We start from the raw sequence: 22,111 nt of genomic DNA, 5'->3' as shown, positions 1-22,111 counted from the left end.
ATTTATAGAATACAGTACTATGCAAAGGTTTTAAGCACAGATAGTAAAGTGAGGAAATAATGCTATTATTGGTTTAATGTATTAAACAGTTTAACACAAAGTTCAGTAAACAGAAGAAACCTAACCTAATATTTGGTGTGAGCACACATTGCATTTAAAACAGCAGCAGGTCTCCATGGTACACCTGCACACAGTTTTTGGCAGGTAAGTTGTTCCTGCATCTTGGAGACATTGCTACAGTTTATATGTGGATTAAGTTTCTCAGTAGTTTCTGTCTTTTCATGTAATCCCAGACTGACTCCATGATGTTTAGATCAGGGCTCTGACTCTATGTTCGGGTTTGCTGTCATGCTGAAGAATATATTTTGGGACTGATCAGACACCTCCCTGATGGTATTTGCATTATGGATAAGCATCTAAAACCTTTGCACACACACACACATACACACACACACACACATATATACATAAAATGCATCATTCAGATATGATAAAGGAGCTCAGTCTCTGTGTGGAGGGGGTACATGTAGGTTTGTTATGCATGGCAAGACAATTTACAAGAAATAAAACAAATAGATGAAAAACAGAACAGCCAAACATTAAATTCAATTTGAGTCAGCCTAATTCAATGCTACTTGCTGCAATTGTAAGCAGCAGCTTGCCGACCTTCAACATAGCCTATATAATAGGAGAAAGGGAAAAGCACTGTTATAATCACAAAAAAATATGCTTGAAATAAATAAAATAAGATTAATATAAATAGAAGGGGAAATGACCTATGAGGCATTGAGGAAATGGATAGCACAATGTATAAAAGACTTTATTAATTTTAGAGGCCTGCAGAAAACAGTGAAATCCTGAGGGCAGCCATGAGAATCCACCTGCTAAAATTGGTTCAGATGGGTTCAATATGCTCATTGATTTCCTCATAATTCATTACTGACAAAAAGAAATCAGTTCCGTCTGTTTGACTTGAATATTAAACAGATTTTAACATGTTCAGGCTGGTTATTTCTTTCAGCACCAGACTGTGGAACTAAACTGTAATAAAATGTTAAAAGCATTTAAAATAATAATAAAAATTTACAGGCTTTTTGGTGCCTAGTCAAAATTTTATGAGGAGGGTGGAGTTGTGCTTGGGGATTGGGGACTTCAGACTTGCATATTCTGAAATCCTGACTACAGCCCTGACTGTAAACCCACCACAGCTATTACGAAGCATTGAATAATTATTTGTCCTATTCGTGTGGGCCTTTCCTTTAAGAGCGTCATCAAACACTAAAAATGTTTTGTTTGTCATTTCTTTCCGCTGAATGACGCCACCGAGCTTAAATTGATGGCACCAGGTCTGTAGGAGTTGGGAAATACGAGGTTGACCTGAAGGCGGCACCAACCCACATAACAGCGCTCCTGTTCAGCATCAGGAACAGAGGGCCAGCCCGCAGAGCTCCTCCGGAGGCGGATAATCCTCATCTCCACACGGAGTCAACCTAATACAATCAGGAAGGAATTGCCAGAACTCACCTCGAGGAAAACACGTTTTGGACACAGATGCAAGTCACGACAAAAAAGTCCATCTTTAGGAAAAGCCTGGACGAGTAGAGATGGATATTTGCGTCTCATATTTTCTTTATTGTGTAAACAGCAAAGTCTGACATTGATAAGCCGATCCTCTATAATGTGACAGCTGTTGTCGCATTCCAGCTTGTTTGGAGAAACTACTACACATCCTGCTTTTATTTTTCTTTCTTATTTCATCACCATGGTGACGTACAATCTAGCTTTAACTTTTATTATTGCATTGGCACTTTGGGAGGTCAGCGGCGTGCCACAAACTCTTTCCTCACCCGCGATGCAGTTAAATTCAACATCATCGTCCCTCATCAGCGGAGATCAATTGACCAATAATGTCACTGATTCCGCCGTGGGATCCCGGATTTCATCTATAATGACGCATCTACCAACTCTGAAAAACATTGTCATTTTCATCTGCGTGCTAACAGCTGCTCTCATCACATGCCTGGTCATCAAAGTGGTCAGGTAGGCAGGTTGATGCAAATGTTGCTCATAGGCGGCTAAGGAGTCTATAATAGCCAGCCTGACAATGATGCAGTCACATTGTGATCGCTGTATAAATGTTGCTCTTTGTTGTGTTCTTGGTAAATGAATCGATTAGGAGCATGTGGTTGTGTTAGGCTCCATGTGATGGTGGGTGCCAAGAGGAAAGGTCTGGGCCTATTAATGCTGCTCCAGTGTGGAGGTAGTTGAGTAAGCAGTAGCCTAACATGATAGTGTTGAAAGGGTGTTAGTTTTAATCTTCTTGGGTTTGTGACACTCCTGTTATAATCCATCAGAATATAATCTGTGAATATGTAGTGTGACATGTTGTGTGTGTCGTCATAGAGTTTAATTAGATATGTTTTCATGTCAGGGCTGCAGACAACTATCCTTTTCACTATCAATTCATCTGTTGATGTTTTTTTTAATTTTTAATTTTTATAAATTGATTAATCATTGATTCTAAAACAGAGAGACGAGTGAAAAATTCCCTTCAGGAGTTCCCAGAGTTCAGTGTGCTGTCTTCAAATTGCTTTACTATGAACAGCAAATCTTCACTATAGAGAAGACTGTTTGGCATTTTAGTTAATAGAGAAGTCAGTTATTCCAATTGAATTGAATTTATCGCCCAAGTTGTGCTGACTATTATATGTTTGTAAGAGATGTTAACATTTTCTAACTTAATCCTCTTCCATCTGGCTAAACTAAAATAGGTTACAGCTAGTTTTGGTTTGTCCAGTCAGCCTAATGATGTGGTTTTATTTCTAGAGCATGCCTCATGAGTGGTTTTCATTCCACAGATCTGGCCGACGAATCAGGAAAACACGGAAATATGACATTATCACGACACCTGCAGAGCGTGTGGAGATGGCCCCTCTTAATGAGGAGAATGAAGACGAGGACGACTCAACTCTGTTCGATGTCAAATACAGGTTTGTTCTTCACACCAGACTTTCACAATCTTCTGTTTTGTTTTTATTTTCTTTTTTTTAACGCCCACATAGAGAATGTTCTTCACATAACAGAGAAACATTAGGCATTTGATTCCCTATGTGGATGCAGTCTAGATGGCAGAGGAGATATCGACTACAGCAACTACTACGACTACAGTGTGATAAGGCCACTGTATCCACACACTATATAGCACATAGCCTTACATTGGACTTATCTGTATTTGTCCCTATGGAAATATTTGGGTGCTTACTCATATGGGTTTGGCTCTATCAAACAAACACATTAATTAAATATCATTGTTGTGGTTATTTTTACTGTCCCATTCATTTTTACCTGTAAGTTTCCTGGTTTTACTCATGTTACCGTTTCACTTCTTGCTTCACGACTCTGCTTATCTCAAGACAACGCTGTAAGCCAGAAAACGTTTGAACTGTAATTTGCCTATGTTAAGCAGCTTGTTTTGACTATGAAAACTTTGCAAAGTGGCACCAGAGTTTATTGTCCTGTTCCACTGACGCAGCTGCAGTCTTTAACTGTTTTTAGTGGGGAGTTATAACTTCATAAAATCTGAGTAAAAACACTCGGACATACCAGGAATTAAGTTTATTAAAGTACTTGTTCACAAGGATGTCTTTGAAATGCTTGAAAAAAACACTATTTTAAAGAAACACTTTTAGTTCAAATCTGATGTTGACACAAGGTTTCACCCTTCCGTCCTTTCAATTGTTCTTTAACACACAACCACTTCCTCAAAGGAAGATGTGACGTCCTGTTTACCTGACATTCTTGACTTCCAAGTTAGACAGGACTCTGCGGGCGCACAGATTTCCTCCTCCCCATGTGGAGAGTAACAACAGGTCAAACTTTGTAAAGTAACAGAGTTTTCACTTTTTTGCAGGTGAATCCCAGCATGGACAACAATGTTTGGTAACTCCTGTTTTCCCTGGAACAACTCAAGTTTCTTCTACTTTTTTTGTGTTGCCAAGTCTTACCAACTCTGCAACTTCATATACTGCGTGTGCATGGCTTTTTATCTGTGGAGCCGCATGGATGTCATCGTTCGCTGCTTTACTGATGCTTTTATCATGTGGCTCACCTCTTTCTAATGTTAAAGACCAGGATGCTTCAAGTCGTGACTTTCCCTTAAAAGTCATTCAGTAAACAGGCTGTTGGCAGCTTGGAGTTTAATCATCTCCATAACAGACCACTACATTATAATAATATTTTATCTTTTACTTTACTGTATATTTTATTGTTAAACTTGAGCTACAGTATACAGTCTACTGGCTGAGGAGTTTATATGTTCCAAGCTATGGTCTACACATATTATATAATACAGGGTTAATCCCATCTGAGTGATATATATATTCTATAAATAAATATTCGGTGGTCACTAAAAGCCATTGATGGATGCGTTCTCGTGCAAAGAATATTCAGATAAACAAATTGCACACTATGAAGAATAGTTATCTGGTGAATTACAGTAATTGCTATTTTTAAACTTAACTTTCATACCAAATGTTATCTCTATCTACTAACCACGTTATTGTGCATATATACTGTCTAAGGCTTTCTGTCCTTATGTATGGAGTAAGCGTATATTTTTTTACTGTGTGTGGTGTGAGACGTTCCTATTTTGCTGCTATCTCAGCTGTAGTTTAAAGATTTGATTACAAGCTCAAATAATATTGTCATGAGGTATTTATGGGATACATCCATTTGCTACGAATGTGAAAGCTGTAACCTGTTGTTTAGGCGTTATTCATTTAAGACAGTATCAAACAAAAGTTTTAAAAGCTGCAGTGATGTACAGTATTCAATCATAAATTTGGACACACCTTTCTTTTCTCTTGAATCAGAAAGTGAGTTAACTTAAAATGTACATGCACCCAGTGTCTTATCTTCTAAAAGCAAACAATACGTAATTACTACAATATCTAATCATCAACTGAAATTATCCCTAAAGTTTGGTATCTCTATTATGAGGTAGTGGGTGAACAGCTAGTTCAGTATTACATAAAGTCTCTCTTAATAGCTTACTGACTTTTGTAATGTCTAACTTGAGAAGGTCAGCATGTGTTTTTCCTGAAGTAATAACAAACTACAGCCCTGTTTCCTTCAGCAAAGGCAACATCGGCTTTTACACTTTTTACAGACACTGGTATTGACTGTTGATGGAAATATTTTTCTGATCCTGAGAAAGTCAGTTTATTTGGCCCATTAGATGAGCATTAAAGGAAAAGGTTGGCATTTTGTGGAATAAACTTTTGCCAAGAGTTAAATGACAATATCTATGTCATTCTCATGTATGTCAGTTTTATATGAAAGTGGAGCCAGGAGATAGCTTAGTTAGCTTAGTTTAGCATATAGTCTGAGAACAGGTGAATACAGCTAGCCTGGTCAGTGTCCAAAGATTCTGAAATCAACGTAGCAACACAATATTAATTGTTTGCTTAATGCGTAAAAATGACAATGGGGTTCATGTGCAAGGCTCTTTCTAAGAAAAGTGACCTCCTGGAATCATGTGTCCTCCCAGCCAAGAAATCATCTGGAACGTAACCGATTTTCTTACCTTCAGAAAGAGCCACATTTGCTGTTAAGATAAGCTAAATTGGTACTAGTCATGGCTACATATTCAATTCAGATACAAAGATACACAATAATCAACCTTCACTCTGATTCAAAGTAAATGTAAGCAAGATAAAAAGGAGTTCACAAACCTTTCTAGTCTCTGCCTGCACCTTAAATGTGATTACATTATATTAACAGCAAAGAGTCCAGCTAGATTAGGTTTCTGCAGCAAATGTGAGTGTGGGTGTTGTAGGTGACCTTCTGTTTTAATCCAAACTGTTATTTGATAGTCGACCATAGCCTGCAGGTGCAGGCTGTTTCTCACTGACCTCCATCTGTAGTGACAAGAAAAAAGAAAATAAACTGCACTGGCCAATCTTGTGCAACCTATTCAGCATTGTATTTCCAGGATAATAGTTTATTTCCCTGTATTTTAAACTGTTGTTGACATTTTGTAGAAGACTGATCATTTTTACTGTCACTGCTTAATATACAAGCAGGAGTTCAGGAGTGTGTGTGAATGACAAGGTTTTTGAATAATACATTGAATCATATGTGAATCGAACTTTCCAACCATATTTTTGAGATCGGTATTCTGGTATCCAGTGTGTTTTCCATTATATGAATAGTCGACTATAGGACTACTGATCATTACAGTATTGTGTCCTTTTTGAGTTTAGTCTTTCACTGTACTTGCAGAAAACTGCAGATCCTTTTTATGCTTCTGCTAAGTTGGTCTCAGGCAAGTATGTCACCCTCATACAGTTTTTTTCTTGCATCTTGGTCTGTTATTTTATATTTAGTTGTCTGTGAAATTGTGGAAAAACCCTGTTCATCTAATGACTCTAATTCTGGACATGTATCATCTGCTACATCTAGTTCCTCTTGTAAAATGAATCAAAGTCATTGTGGTAGCTATTTGAAGAGTCAAGCTAATTTCCCTGATGCCACATTTAAATCAAAAAAGTCAAATGTTCCAATTGTTCTGGAAGTTTATTGAAAACAAGTCTCTGCTTGGTTTCTGATACAGAGATGTTGCGTGTACCCACAGATGTTTCCTCAGTTTCCATGTCTTTGAAACACTACTGAAATAAAACTGCTTCCTTTGAAGTATAAATTGTTTTAAGGGAGAGGCTTCACGTGTTATTTTTTTTCCACTCTGAACTCTTTTATATTTCCTGCCACAGAAAAATACATTCGCTGTGTCACAACTGCACAATTCCAGTGTCCTTGAGTCATACTGAATTCTTAAAAAGCCCCAAAATTTGAATACTCAAATGGTACACTTCAAAACAAGACAAACATGCAAAAGTTCACATTTCTTTGCTGGGATTTGGACAATAAACAGATGTTCACATACAGATACTTGAGTAAAGGTAAGACAAAACTATACAGTACAACCTTCACAGTCTCACAGCTTGCTACATGTCAGTAGCAAGTTTCTTTAAACTGTGGCAAATTCCACATTCTGGGTTAATTAACTTAATTGTTTTTGTCACAGAATGTTTCTATTTTTGCCAAGCTCAGAAGAGCTAACACAAAAAAAAGCCCATTCATTACTTCAGACTGCTGACGTCTTCAGTACAACTTTCATGTCTATTCTTAACTTAATTGGCAGCGTAATAAGGCCAACATGTAAATCAACAGGCGCATCCAGTCAAAACAACACTTACAGACAAATCACATGGCTGGAAGCGCATAAGAGACTGCTTGTTTAGCTGCAGTATCCTCTAAATATTTCAAATACTTTTGTTAATTTTTATTAACAGAGGCATTTTCTTGCAGAAAAATACCAAAAGCATTTGGCAAAAAGCCCTGATTCAAGAAAAGACAACCTACAAACTCAACAAGTGAAGTTTGAGACTTCTATTAAGGTGGCGCCTGAAGTATACAAAGAAACAAGCATTGACTAATATATTGGTTTGATGAATCATTTAGAAATGTGCTTTTAAGTAAAAAACTGGGTATTTAACTCTATTACAAAGGAGTGTCTTATCTGATTACTACTACACAAAAACAAGCCAAACATGACCTGCAATGAAATGTATTTTTTGCACATTCTGTTCAGTCTTTTCAGTGTATTCTCATGTGTGTGTTTCTGAAGTCAAGCTAGCAACACAATTAAGACAATCATGTAATTCTGTTTTCTGTGTTTTTACATCCTGTCATGAACCTGGATAAACCCTGAAGAATTGTATTTCTGGGCATGGGAATGACCAATTTTGATTGGTTAAATGTATTGAGTATAGGCACTAAATATTGGCAGCTTCATTCAAATCCACAAAAATCTATATTAACCTACAGTCTATATTGGTTGAATACAAACCCAAACACCCTATACAAGTATAATTAATGTATCATCCCAAATGAATAAAGGCAAGTGTTCCCCTTCTTTGTGTTATTGGAATGAAATGCAACTGCATGTAAAGCACATTATCGGGCTTATTTCTTACAGTATTTGTAAGAGTGTTGCCAATACATTCATTAAAAAACAAGCAAAACTCTTCTTACTACCACTATACAACTACAGTCTAACCTAACTAGCATTTCCAGTGCAGAGACAGGGCTGGTGCTCTTTGAGAAAAGTTTACAAAGTGAGTTAACCGTCGGATGAGTCTGTGTAAACAGGCTTATGTGAACAGCTGCTACAGTCCTCCTTTATCCTCACAGGACTTGAGTATCATTCTACATGCTTCCAGTCCTTCATTTTCTCAAAGTAACTGAACAGTATCGTGTGGAGGTTCTGGTTGACTGGGACTTTTGTTAAATGTTATCATCATTTAGGCTATCATCACAGTTTCTCAGCTAAAAAAGCATAACATTTTGTATGTTGCTGTAAAATTTGTCAGGTTATTACAAGGGGAATATCATATCCACTCTTTAAAAAGATCAGAATCAAAGGGGTTCATCATATTAAGCTAACATATGTTTGAAGAGTGGACCAGCATTTTTCTCTCATCATCATTCTCCCTGGTTTTTAAGTGCTTCCATCTTGTGGCCCAACTAGTGACTCACAGCAGCGATTAATTCAACAACTCTTCATGCCATTAATATGCTGTGTTAGTTACAGCACCCCCTTAGTTATATCATAAACTGGGAATATGAATTTATAATGTCTCTTGACCAAGTCTGGAAAAACAAATATCCTTAATTCATAACCTATAACCCTCCTGGAAACCTACACGAGAGGGGAATTATAAATTGGCTTTAATAAGGGGCAACAGATGGACATGAGAGGATCTCTGTAAACTGTCGGTGACACCAGCAGATGGGAGCTAATCAAAGAAGGGTCTCGTTATTTTAAATGTTGCCATAGAAATCTCATTAAAATGGTAAAACAGAGCAGTAACAAGTCTCTAAAGAGCTTGAAATAGAAAAAGTTCATCCCAGTTACTGAAAATAAGTTAATTCAAGTTTCATAAAAGTATGCTACCAAGACAATTGTTTGTAAAGAGTCTTTTAAGTTAAGAAAGTGGTTTCCATGGAGGTCTTCCATTCATTATTTGCTTTGGGACTCCTTCTATGGTCTCCTCTCTACATCACAGGTCCCAGTGTGGAGCCGGAGCGCCCCCTGTCTGTGTAATGTGCTCAGGGTCCTGAACTCCAAAGGCATGGTGTGAGGACTGGAGCTGGAGGTGTACTCATATTTTAGAGCATCGTAGTAGTGGTATTTGACTGGTTTTCCCTGTGGGCCGTGTGGAAATGGCCAGAAGCCGTACAGATGGATCTCTTCACAGAAGCGAGTAGCCATGGTGTACATGAGGAGCCCGGTGGTCGGACGCTTGATGTGGACATTGTTGGTCAGCCAATACCTGTTGACAAGGAAATGTGTTTAGCTGCACTCACTAAAACTAAATACACAGCAAGAGATGATGATGTTCAAGGACTTCAGTGCTTTTATCTCGTTATCCCACACTTATATTCAGCCAGATATATATAGATTTAAAAAACTGAGCTTCGTGAGTATTTCTCTGTTGTAGACCAACAAACTGGTATTTCAAAATCTGCTCACAGATGATCAGTAAATGACTGTTTCCTTTCTTCTATTTGCTCAGGGGATCATCAGGAGTCATTTCATCAGAAAAATAATATTTTGGAAAATTGTATTCAATTAATATAGAAAACGTATGAATGTTCTATATTAATTGATTAGTCAATTTTATAATTTTAGCAAACATAAGCCATTTTTGTCTCTAGAAAATTGTGATGAGCAGCAATTTTTTGTCTATACCTTCTGACAATTTATCGAATAAAAAATGAATCAAAAACACAACCTACAAATTGATCAACAACATTCAGTACTTGCCGGCTTAAGACAGTTATTGCACACATTTCCAATTCAAATAACCGGAAAAAAACCTACCAAATGTGCCATTTTTTATATAAGTGCATCAAAATTCTATCTGTATATATATGTGAAGGCAGAGACACCCTGAAATGATAGAAACTGCACTGTGAAAGAACACATTTATCTCACCATAGTGACAGAGCAGAGTACATTCCTCAAGAAAAATAAGTCTTGAAGGCTGAATAAAAAATAATAAAACAAATCCAGATTGATTTTTCTTTTTTCTGAGTGTGTTATAAGCACTTATCTTCTTTTACAGCAAATAAAACAGCACACAGCTCACTCTGAGGCTGCTCACTAATATTTGAATTGTTCAACCATCTTCTACTGCAGTGACATGCCAAATGTTGCCCTCAGGAGCAACTCCAGGAGGCAGGTGGTCTGGCATTCTCATGCCCCAACTTAATTTTCCTTTCCAGTCACAAACCCATGTTTCCAGCCTCGAGGCTATCCATTCTTCTGACTCTACGCTCTCTGTGGTTAGTATGGAAGGTCGTGTTGAGATGCAGAGGTTGTACTATTTAAAGCCTGTGGCATGAAGGGCAAACTGTGCACAGGTTTACAGTCCAACCAAACAGCACGTCTAACAACCAGAGAAGAGGGTCTAATTACCACTGAAATGATCGGATGTGGCATTTAGTTGTCCTCTATAGCACGATTACCAACTTTTGATTTAAAGATCAGCCTCACTGGGAAAATGACACGGTCGGGCGGTTGGTGTTTATCAGTCACTAGGTATTAAAGAACAAAAGCGTGTGTTTAACCTCCAAGCTTTTCTCTTGTAAAACACTAGTCATACAGGCAACAACAATCATGGCCCAGTTCTTCCCCTTCACAATACGGAGTGTTAGTTGGGGCGTGCAAAATGGCATAATTTGGTCACTGACCAGCGGTGGTTGTTAGGCTTTTAACGAGGAAGGAAAGATCCAGAGCCGAGTCCGGTTGTGATGAAAGAGAGAGAGAGGCACGGACAGCAAAATAAATAAATAAATGCATGGAGTGATTTTTGTAAAAGCCTGAAGGCAGTGGAGGCTGTGTGACAGATATGCAAAATGCATTTCTCAAAAAGGATCCTTGACCAACACTAAAATAAATCAACACAAATAATGAGGATTAACAAAACATAGCCCCGTCTAACAGCACTTCTCATTATCTGTATTATTCCTGAGCCTCTGCACAGGCCTGCTCACAGTAGGAACTAAATAACAGCAATAAATAATTTACACACAGCTAATTGATTCTCTTCATAAATTCACCTTTTCCTTGGAAAGGAGTTCAATTCTAAACTGACTGCAGTTTAGTGTCAACATGAATGAAAAACACCTGCTCACAGTGGTGGGACTCTTGGACTAAAGAACATATAGTCAGCAGTTAAGGGAATAGATTGACATTATGGGAAATGGAGAGTAACAGTAGATGAGAAGATCAATACCAAGAACAACAGTTTGTCTGTTGTTAATACTTGTGTGCTGTGTCTTTGCTGGTTGCATGGCAACGTCACGGTGACAAGCCTGCGGGGGGTCACTGCATCCAGCTGTTTGCCAATAAATAGAAAAAGCATGCAACTCCTACACATTAATGTTTCTACATTACCGTTTCTGTAAATATACAATGTGTTAATTAGTGAGCTTCAGATTGAAGAGGTGTTGCTGGGGATATGTTTTAACTTTAGATGCAGTCAGGCTAGTTAGGTCCCTCCTGCTTCCAGTCATTTTGTGAAGCTAATCATCTCCAGCTCCATACACACAAACATGACTGTGATATCAATCTTTTCATCTAAAGCTCAGCAAGAAAGCAGGTGCAGAGGTGTGAATGCGCTGAGCAGAGGGAGACATATTGAATGCTCCTGTTAATCAGCTTTAATGCTTTGTTTAAAAATAGCCACCTGAGCAGCAGATTAGAATTTGCCAGCCCTCGATTATGCTGCTCACAGGTATTCCTATGAGACGTAGCACACCGGGAGCGGCAGCTGCATCTTACCCTCTGACAGCGTGGAGCAGGCGCAGCGAGGGGAAGGCGGTGTGTACGTCCACAGTGTGTAGCAGGATGAGACGAAGGGCCCACTCCACACGCTCCTCTCCTCCCTTTGCCATAAAGGCCGGGATCCAAAGCACGCTACCGCTGAGGCTCTGAAGCCGCTGCAAAAAACGCTCCTTCCACTCCTCGCTGACGAGGTCCTGGAAGGCCCGCTGCACCACTGAAGGGTTCATGGTCACCAAGTTGGTCCGCCACCCCACGTCCCGAGAGTATTCCTCCACTGGTGCCAGGTTACACCTTAAAAACAAACAAGAACAGGTTACATGTCATTCAAATACATTTAAGATCAGGTCAAGGCCACACCAACAGGTGTTTCATTCAAGTTTAAAGTTGAATAACTACCTCTCCAAGCTTTCCCACATTTCTATTTGAAAGTTAGTCAATTAAAACCTGAATTAATTGGCGGAGAAACAGAACAGCAACAAGAATCAGATGCTTCCTACAGAGAATGAGGGGTCACTAAATGGTCTGCTGAGTATGAAAATGATGTGAATCATACACTATGGACTACAACCTATTTGAGGACCCGTGGGAGATTCTTTAAGTAATGGAAATGCTTTATTATCATCATAAAAACACCTAAGGAAGTTGTATCTTTGGATTTTAGTAACGATGTTCATCTCTTTCGGAAGAATAATTTTCACTTTTTCCAGCTGATGTAGGTTACAGTATCGTCTATATAGGTGCTGACTGGGTCTTTTTCTTGTTTTAACAAAATATGGAAGTTTCTTGCTATAACTTACCAACCTTAAACAAGATTAAGTTTGTAAGTAAGGTATGTTGTTATTAAAGAAAACTTTGCTAATGAGAAAAGTATGTCACACGCCACCATACTCCAGTAGAGCTCCACACTTAGAGAATCTATGTCACAGAATACTGAAGCTGTTCTGGAGTCTGACACACTTTTTGTTTCCCTTATATTAATGACTTGTGTCCTTAAGCGAAAGCATTTGTCTTGGAGAACTTTCTACCAGGAGGGAAATCCGTCAGAAAAGCAGGATTGCATATTTATTCATTTTAACCTCTGACCTCTGAGTAAACTTTTCTGTGGCAATGCTTTTCTGGTTAATCTGGTGGGTTTGTAATTGGTTTGTTCTGATTTCCTCAACACATGAGGACACTTAATTTTTTTGTTTAAACACCAAATTTAGAAAGTTCCAATAAACTCCTTTAGTACCCCATATATTTATTATAATACAAAGCGTAAATAATCTGTAACTAATAGCCCCAAACATTGTAAGCCTACTTTTTGTGAACCAGCTGCAGGGCAGAGGCCTATATTTAGCTGAGACATTATCTCCCCATCTGATATGTGAATGCCACAGCAAATTCCTCAGCTTCTCAAAATGCCATGTTCCCTTTTGTCTGCCTTCAGCCAACCATTACCACCGTGCCCCGGCCTTATTATCATGCTGCTGGAGTTGAGAAATCATGACCTCTACTCATCAGCATAACATCGCAGCATTTAGAGAAAGACAAGACAGAAAGACAACAGAATCAATTTCAGAACAAAGAAGGGACAGTGTGAGGAGGCCGACTCAGCCAGTGATCAGTCAGCTCAATGAGGTGCTGCCATGGATGCTTACTTCACACCACGACATTAAAGTTATTTATCTATGAGAGGATGTTTCTCACTATGGATACCTCTGCAGATATCTAATGTTAGATTGTACCTTTTTTTTGCATTCCTCATTAGATTACATTATCACCAGTAACAGATTTATCTTGCTCCAATGACAAGTATGAACAGTGATGAATAACCCACTAAGCAACTGCTTTGCTTACACCCAACTTATGACTTCACAAACAAAAGTCTACGGTAAATGAGAGCAGGACCCTTGAGAGCACCAGTGTTTGTCTGAAAAGCACAATGTGTTTTTGCTGGATGCAGGAAAAAAAGCTCTTCAAAATGTCAATTTCATGTATAACCATGCATTTAATTACTCTCAGTCTGGCAGTTCGTTCCAACCTTAAATCATTAAAAAAGCTTTGACAGCCTTTTCGGATGTGCAATTAATATAATTTCAGCTGTGTGAGGACCAACTCTAAACCAGAATTAAACTGGAAAAAGTGATTATCATTCCAATGTGAATTATATTCTCTATAAAGTGAGATAAACCCAAAACTGAAACTAATTTGTTAATCCATTTCAATTACGGTCCACTTTAGCTTGCAGGTTTTATGATTTATTTCAAGTAGAGACTTCCAACCTGGAAATCACTTATGCTGTTCTGTGGAAAAACAGAAGTACCTGATAACGAAGTCATGTGAGTCAATTTCGGGTCCACAGCTGCTGTTCAACAGGATCCCCGAGTTTCCCACAATGGCACAGCGCCTGTGATGCTGATTCTTCATGGGGGATACAGATGGCAAAAGACGATAGAGATTTTCGGAGATGTTTGTGGTGCTGTGGCGGTCGAAAACATAGTGGATGATATCCCCTGGTTTCAGCGTGCCCTTCAGAATAGAGATATCTCTCTCTGGATCAAGGAATCTCAGAATATTCTTCCTGCAAAATGAAAAAAGCAAATTGTCTCTGCTTAGTCAAGTATATAATCGGGCAGCGATAACAGTGGGAAGTCATGATCTTACCTGATGAGGTTGGAGAGGGTCTTGTTGAAAGTCCAACTGTTTGATGTGAGCTTGGCAGTGTTATTGTAGCTCAGATCATGATGATTAATTACATTTTTAGCCGATCTTGTCGAAGCAGTCGGATCCATGTGTGCTGCAGGCTCTCTAAATGAGAATAAAGGATGGAGACATTTAGACACAAGCTTTATGTATTGTGTTAATTTCTCCCTTTTTTTTCTTAACTGAATCCTGCGTATAAGATTAAAGGGTGTGGTGTTGCACAGATACTAGTTTATGCTATAGATGAATATACTAATATATAAAATAGGTCAAGTTAGTTTCACCTTAACCAACTTCAACAGTTAATGCTATTTACATATTAACTGCATCTGTACTAGATATAGAGATAGATATATATACACATGTTTTGCTGATATTACTTTTACTTTAAATTAAAAACAAATTTGAGTGCAAGACCTTTACTTGTGATAGAGAATTTTTACATAGAGATATTGCTACTTTGATTTTAATAAAAGGATCTGATGAAGGATACTTCTTCCACCACTCAAAAATGACCTTCCCTGACTTGACTTGACTTGAATGAAGCTTACAATCATTTAAATGCAATAAAGTAACGTTATCTGAAATTCAGTTAAACCGTTTTAAATTTAAGTCTGCTTTACTCTGACGGCAGATGTTCTCCTTGTCACATGGATGGATACCAGCATATTGACGAGTAGAGCAGCTGCCTTCCTACTGTTTCAGTAATGAGACTCTCACTGTGAATGACTCACTGTGTTTTCAAGGCCTGCACAGAAATAAAATCACCAACTGAAAATTATATAGAAGTGCCAAAAAAGATTGCCACTGGTGGTCCACAGCTATGAGTAGATGCAGATGCAGATGCATACATACATCTATAGAAAGTGTAATATAAGGGTGTGTGTTGAGATGATTGGATTTCTAACCTGCGTGGTTTTGGGATGAGCTGGTGCGCGTTCATCTTCTTTGAATGTCCAGTGTTTCTGGAGAAAAAAAAAGATTCAGATGGAATAATAAATCACAATCTGCTGCACAGATTCCTGAAAGATAATGAACAGATGCTGGAAACATTCCCTGTAATCATATCAAGGCAATAATCCATCTACTGTATTCATCACCAGGCATACTGTATGTCCTTTTAAGATAGCATGAAGGTGAAAGACACACATCAAGGTATTTTTAGAGCAATACACTGTGGACCCACTTGCTGATGTAATGAGGGGAAATGTGGCCTTAATGGAGCCCCATTATATTGAAAGGAGGTTCTCGTTTCACAGAGAATTGAGCAATCTTACCACTGAAGCATTAATACGCCAGCCAAGATGCCTTTACAGTAAACACGACGTATGTGTATTCAGATTTTTAAGTCTATTTTGTAATCATGACCTTGATCACATCTGATAAAATTGTGACAAGCAGCCAGCTGCCATCTAATGCAGAACAAGTGAGAAAATGAAAGAGATAAGTGCTCTGACAGACAGACAGACAGATCGGTGGGCTCCTCTCACATGTGGATTTATGTTGGTGGCAGCTTTAAATATAATTGTTGTAATTGAATTAAACTGTGTTTATGCAGTAGTGGGATTGGTTCTGGTTTCTTCTTTCACAGCAAAATCACAAACCAATATGACCTCATTACGATGTGAGCCACAGCCGGGTAATTGCATTCAAAACAAAATGTTCTTGCTGAAAGGGAAATGTGAGAGTCCAAAAAAGCTTCCCGGAGCGGAGGAGGGAGAAGAAAAAGTGAATTTATACTATTCAGGTGGTACAGCATCCTTCTGGCTGTGATGATAGTAATGGGAGGAAATGGATGTTGCACAGTCGAGATCTGGTTTGGTTTTTTATACCTAATTTAAGTATATTTGATGCTGAAAATTGCAGGTCAAATGCAAGTGGAGCATGTCTCTCTCGCTCTCTGTCTCTCACTCCCTCTGTGTGTGTGTGTGTGTGTGTGTGTGTGTGTGTGTGTGTGTGTGTGTGTGTGTGTGTGTGTGTGTGTGTGTGTGGACTGTTCAACAATTCCTAGTGTGAAAATTAGACAGGGACAAAAAGAGGAAAGCTTTTGTTTCCAATCTGTTGGTTCCCCTCCTCTAGATATCTGACTTTCACTCTCTCTCTCACACACACACAGAGTGAAACACATACACACACTCTCTCTCTTGTAGTGGAAATGTATCCTATCCCGCATGCAGGCTGCTGCAAGACAAATAGCCTAATCCTTGGAGACCCAGGCAGGCTGGCTGCTGTCGGAACAGCTGCTCCTGCTGCACCCAAGTGTTACAAATGTAAAAACAAACCACACACACTCAACATTCAACTCCAAACCTCCAAACTCCAACCGAATCCAAAATAAACTGATTTTTTGCTCTACCTCCCATTTAACAGATTAAATCCTCTGAGAGTGAAATAAGCAAGAAAACAATGGATTAGGCGCGCACACACACGCGCGCGCACTCTGAATGGATAAATGACGGTGGGCTACTTACGCAGTTTCTTCTTCCACTTCTGCAATATCATCAATGATCAAAACCACAACCAGCAGCGTTACGAAGCCGAACAACAGCGTGCGGGAGACAGGCAGCATGGTTGATCGGGAGGCTGCTGCAGCCGGCCGGGAGTCCCTTCTTTTAGCTGTTACATTAACCTTCTTCTGTTTCCCATTTATAAATCCGCTCAGTCATCTGTCCCTTTGTTCTTATCGCCGGACACTCCCGTGCGAGCTGCGTTCCTTTTTTCTCTTTTCTCCCCTCTCAGATGATTGCCTTGAGTCTGTTTCCCGACGGAGAGACGCCGCCACCGTTTCTACCTCTATTCCCCAGTCAAACTTTGAAAGCGTGCACCTCCACAGCCTGCCATGGGAGCATCAAGCTGTAGACCACATGCAGCCTTAAAGGCGCAGCGGCCAACTCTCTCTTTCCATCTTCATCTTCACCCTAGCCGGTTTGATCTCAGCACTCTCCAGGTGTTAGCTCAATGAGGAGGAGGAGGAGGAGGAAGAGGAGGAGGAGGTGTAAGACTGCAGCGCAGAGGCAACCAGACAGGTGTATGAAGCAGGTTTGCACCAAATGATCTAATATCTAAGCAGCAGAGTGCAGCTTGAACAAATGGGGATAAGTGGACTGAAAATAGGGTCAAAGCTTCATGGGGCCACCAAACACAGTGAGTGAGCCCCAGTAGATCAGCTTTCTGACACATACTGCGAGTTAATGAGGACATCTTTTTATAGCTCAGGTCACCAGTGGTGGAAATGAACTAAGTACATTAATTGCACTTGTATATTTGAGTATCTTATGCTGCTTTACAGGATGCTCTTCGCTCCTTTACTAAATTTCTTTGGCAGGAGACCTTTACATTATATGTTAGATTAAAGGACAGGTTCACTTTTTTTTCAAGTTTGTCAGTCAACTGAATGGTCATTGAAACAGATTTTGCTTTTCATATTATGCTGTCAGTGTAAATGATAGGTGGACAAAATCCACAGTCCCCTTTTTCGTGAAAAATGGATTTCAAAGTTCATTTGAAGCTAACATGGTGCTTCAGCAGTCTTTTTAATGTAAAATTCCCTCTATGTGTTTCCCTGTTGAGCTGTGGTGGAGGGATCGTAACAAAATGTTCTAAAAAGACTTTAAGGTTGGAATAAATCCTGATTTTACTAATTCAGACGACCAAAGCCAAATACACTATGAGTTTTGGCCTTCATCACTTACAATGAAACCACATTAGGAATCAGGATCTCTGAATGGCCAGTGTTAATAGGAGGAATGATTACAGTGAGCAAAATCTGTTTCAGTGCTGTTTTAAGACTGACTTGAAAAATCATGAACCTATCCTTAAAGTTTATAAAATATGATGCACAGTTGAAGATTAAACCAGTAACCACTGTTTGTTTTGGCTTGAGTCCTTCTAGTAGCCCTATGTCAAGTTTCAGATGTCTTAGAGGGGGGCCTGATCTCCATGCTGAAAGCCACCGGACTAAAATATCTAACTGTATGTTAAGTAGTTAAAATGAGCTCCTCCTCAGTCAGCTGCATGATACATCTGTACCTTCACTGAAGCAGGTTTTGAATGGCATAACTCTATTTGTAATAGACTTTTACATTACTGATATTTAAGTAAAGGATCTGAATAATTCTTCCATTGGTGCTGGTCACATGTGTCCCTATATCAGTGGTTCTTAAACTATATCACATCAAGGACCCCTTTGACACAAATTAAACCACAGACTCAATTTGATAAGTTTTTGTCCCATGGTCCCCCACCTGATAAGAGTATTGTTTTTAGATGTTTCATTACAGAAAGTGTACCCATGACCAAAATAGTTATACATCCTGCGAATGGGTTACTTATAGATGGAATTATAATGAAAATAAATGATTCACCTTTTTGTTGGGGACCTGCTGGAACCTCCTCAAGGAAGTCTGAGTGTCTCCAGGCCCTACTTTGATAACCACCAGAGTCAATCTGCATATGTATTTTGGACATATGCAGAGTGATCCTGCAGCTACATACCACTTAAATCATTCTGCAGGAGCTCTGATGAGATATTCAGTGGTCACTTTAGGTTTTTTGGTTAACTTCAGTAGTAGGAATAAATCTATCATTTTTATGCAAGTTATTTTCACAAAGTGATAAATGTTGCACTGCTATGCATTCAAAAATGATTTTGAACTTTTCATTTCTCACTTCTTTTGTGTGAGTTGTTCTCATATATAAAACGACAGGACTGCTGACTGCTGATCTCGAACGAAAAGCATCAGCTCATACATCTTTTTATACCACCAGCTCTGCTGTCTCTAGTATTTTTTATCTTCATCCTTAAAAAAACTCAACTGAACACGTTTGCTCTTTTCTTGCTGTTTCCTGCTAAAATATTTGCTGCACCTCCATCAGAATAACGCTGGGATCAACTTACATTACAGTTCACTAATTAATACTTAAGTAGTGATGAATGCTGAGTAAATGCATGATAACAGTGTAGTTCATTTGAATTTATAACTGCAAAAAGCTACAAAAACACTGTAAGCTATCAGTTTAATTACTGTATTCTATAAATAATTTAATAAACCCAGAATTAGCCCTATAAGTAAAAGTTAAGAAAATGCCTACAAATGATTAATTATTGTCACAAATTAAACAGATTACATTCTACATGTATTCATAATTTTAGCATCCAGCAAGACCGTTAGTCCTGTTCATACTCATCCAATATCCAGTTTTTCACAGATTTAACAGTTCTTCAACACATTTGTATTCATATTGTATCATTATTTATTTATATTCATTTTCTGATGATGACTAAGACATACTTGATACTTAACTGTATGGTTCACTCAAGGTTAGTAGGTGTTAAACTGCAAATTGAGCATAAATTGGTCGAAGCAAATACACAGTGTTTTCTCAGTCTGTTTCCAAATTTCATGCATACATTCTCTGCACAATTATATTTCATATAAAGGACTAATTTGCATCAAGTGAAAAGTGCAGCTGGAGCCTTGAAAATGCACATAATGACACACACGCTCTTATTTACCCTGCTAATAAAGCTGCATCATCATTAAAACTGTACATTCTCCTCTTAAATGTGTGATTTGACACATTCATCTGCCCCAGTCTGTGACTCTATTGTTGGGAAAAAAGCCGTTCAAGTGTGAAAATATAAATGTCAGCAGGCTGAACTCCACTCTCTCCAGTAAATGAATAGTCACTGAAATACACACAGTGCACCAACAACACTGAGAAACACATAAGTCAAAGCTCTCCACTGAGGATTCATTGCTTAATTTTCCCTGTTGGAGTTGTTGTGTAACAGCTCTTCTAACTAAAGCACCCATTAGGCTAATTGAAGCCTCTTGATTAAAGAAGAAAACTCTCGCCTGCAGCAGCAGCAGCTTCTGTTTCGAGGTTGGTGGCTTTTTCTCGTGTTCAACTTTCACCGAGGATGCTCTTCTGGAGACTTGCGGTTGCATTTTGTGTGCGTTTGATGTAACAAGCGTCAGCAGCGAGGAATGTGTCACAGTGTTGTTGAGACGCTGCTGATACTGTAGCTCCTGTCAAACACCAGCCTTTTCTTTTTTTGTCTTGTTGAAGTGTCATTGTGCCATTAATAGACTTTACGACCACCTGACAAGATCAAACACAAGCACACATACACACATAGAAGCTGTGTGATTTTGTCAAAGCATCACATCACATTTATATTTCCAAGAGTTTAGGAATGAGAGTATCATGACATGTTTCTGTGGCTGCTACAGTACATGAGCCAAAACCTTAAATGTTTGAATAAAGTTATAATTTATTGTTTTAACTATTTATTTGAGCCATATTCATAATTCATTAAGTAATCCCCTTTCACTCAGCAGACTACACAGGAAACAGTGCCTTGATAAATGTACGTTTCTGTGTATTTTGGCTCCGTTGTTGAGAACTGCCGAGGGACAGTTGTGGTTCTCTGCTCAGTCTTGAAATGCTGCCTCCACACACTGAATCAAACTGTGCTGCTGTCACACACTCACACCAGCTATTAATTGGCTGTGTGCAGGTGTGGCAGCTTCTTTGCAGAGATCTGGCAGGTGACCTTTTCAAATATTTTGGGAATGTAGTTGTTTACCATGAGGAAATGCCACATTTTATTTCATGCTGCTCGCTTAAATTGAGTCAAACCTTGAACTTTAAGTATTTGTCACAGGTAGTGAATAGAAATAAATCTGGACTTCTCTTCAAGTTTTTAGAGTATCCTGTTTATGATGCTGATATAACCTCCAGTCCAAAACACATTTGGATGAGAATTCAGTTTCATCCCTCAGCTGTGTTCAATGTTAGAGAATTTGAGCCGTTCCAATAAATATTCATATAGTATATCAATTAATATCCTGATTTATTTTGCAAGCACTGTGCAGCTCAGATTTTCAAAAGTCTAGGTAAAAGTATAGGTCTGGGACGGCACGTAGCACTGTTGCCTCACAGCAAGAGGGTTCTGGGTTCCCACCAGCAGCCTGGGGCCTCTCTGTGTAGAGTTTGCATGTTCTCCTCATGCCTGTGTGGGTTCTAGGTTAGGTTAATTGGTGACTGTAAATTGCCTGTAGGTCTGTCTCTATACTATGTGTTAGACCTACGATTGACTGGCAGTCTGTCCAGTATGTACCCCACCTATACCCCAATGTCAGCTGAGATTCTCTCCAGCTCCTCCAGAGGATAAGTGGTAAAAAGAAATGGATGGATGGATGAATGGAAGAATAAATCTGAAAACACATGAAAATCCAAATCAGTGCAACAGAATTATTCTTAAGCTTTTTTTGCTGACAACTGTCTGCATACATTCTTCTTAAAATGATCTACTGTACATTAAATCCTTATGTAGTATCTAGTATCTGATTTTAATCCTCAGCGGCTCGATTGTATTTATGATTAGTGAGCGAGCATTGACATCTAAAACCCAAACTAAAAGCTTTGAATCTGCTGTGCATATGAGAAATCTTTGTGCTTGTGTAGTCCATTAATCTCTCGCATCAATACTTCACATCTTACTGA

At 38.8% G+C, this 22,111-nt stretch overlaps 2 protein-coding genes across 2 annotated transcripts; one reads left to right on the top strand and one right to left on the bottom strand.

Moving 5' to 3' along the window:
* Nucleotides 1-824: 824 nt before the first annotated feature.
* On the top strand, nt 825-5,446 carry fam174b (family with sequence similarity 174 member B). Its single transcript, XM_053319168.1, has 3 exons — nt 825-2,040; nt 2,859-2,990; nt 3,911-5,446. The coding sequence occupies exons 1-3, from the start codon at nt 1,763-1,765 to the stop codon at nt 3,912-3,914; spliced, it is 414 nt and encodes a 137-aa protein (XP_053175143.1). The 5' UTR covers nt 825-1,762; the 3' UTR covers nt 3,915-5,446.
* A 3,657-nt stretch (nt 5,447-9,103) lies between these two features.
* Nucleotides 9,104-17,168, bottom strand: st8sia2 (ST8 alpha-N-acetyl-neuraminide alpha-2,8-sialyltransferase 2). The gene is made up of 6 exons (XM_053319912.1): nt 17,071-17,168; nt 15,508-15,564; nt 14,561-14,704; nt 14,220-14,477; nt 11,912-12,205; nt 9,104-9,395 (listed from the first exon to the last, which is right to left on the bottom strand). Exons 1-6 carry the CDS (start codon nt 17,166-17,168, stop codon nt 9,104-9,106), a joined length of 1,143 nt encoding a protein of 380 aa, XP_053175887.1.
* Nucleotides 17,169-22,111: the final 4,943 nt, after the last annotated feature.

This window comes from Scomber japonicus, chromosome 5, assembly GCF_027409825.1.
Source record: "Scomber japonicus isolate fScoJap1 chromosome 5, fScoJap1.pri, whole genome shotgun sequence".
NCBI lineage: Eukaryota > Metazoa > Chordata > Actinopteri > Scombriformes > Scombridae > Scomber > Scomber japonicus.
Note: the sequence above shows the minus strand (reverse complement) of the source record. Positions and strands in the feature narration are given on the sequence as shown.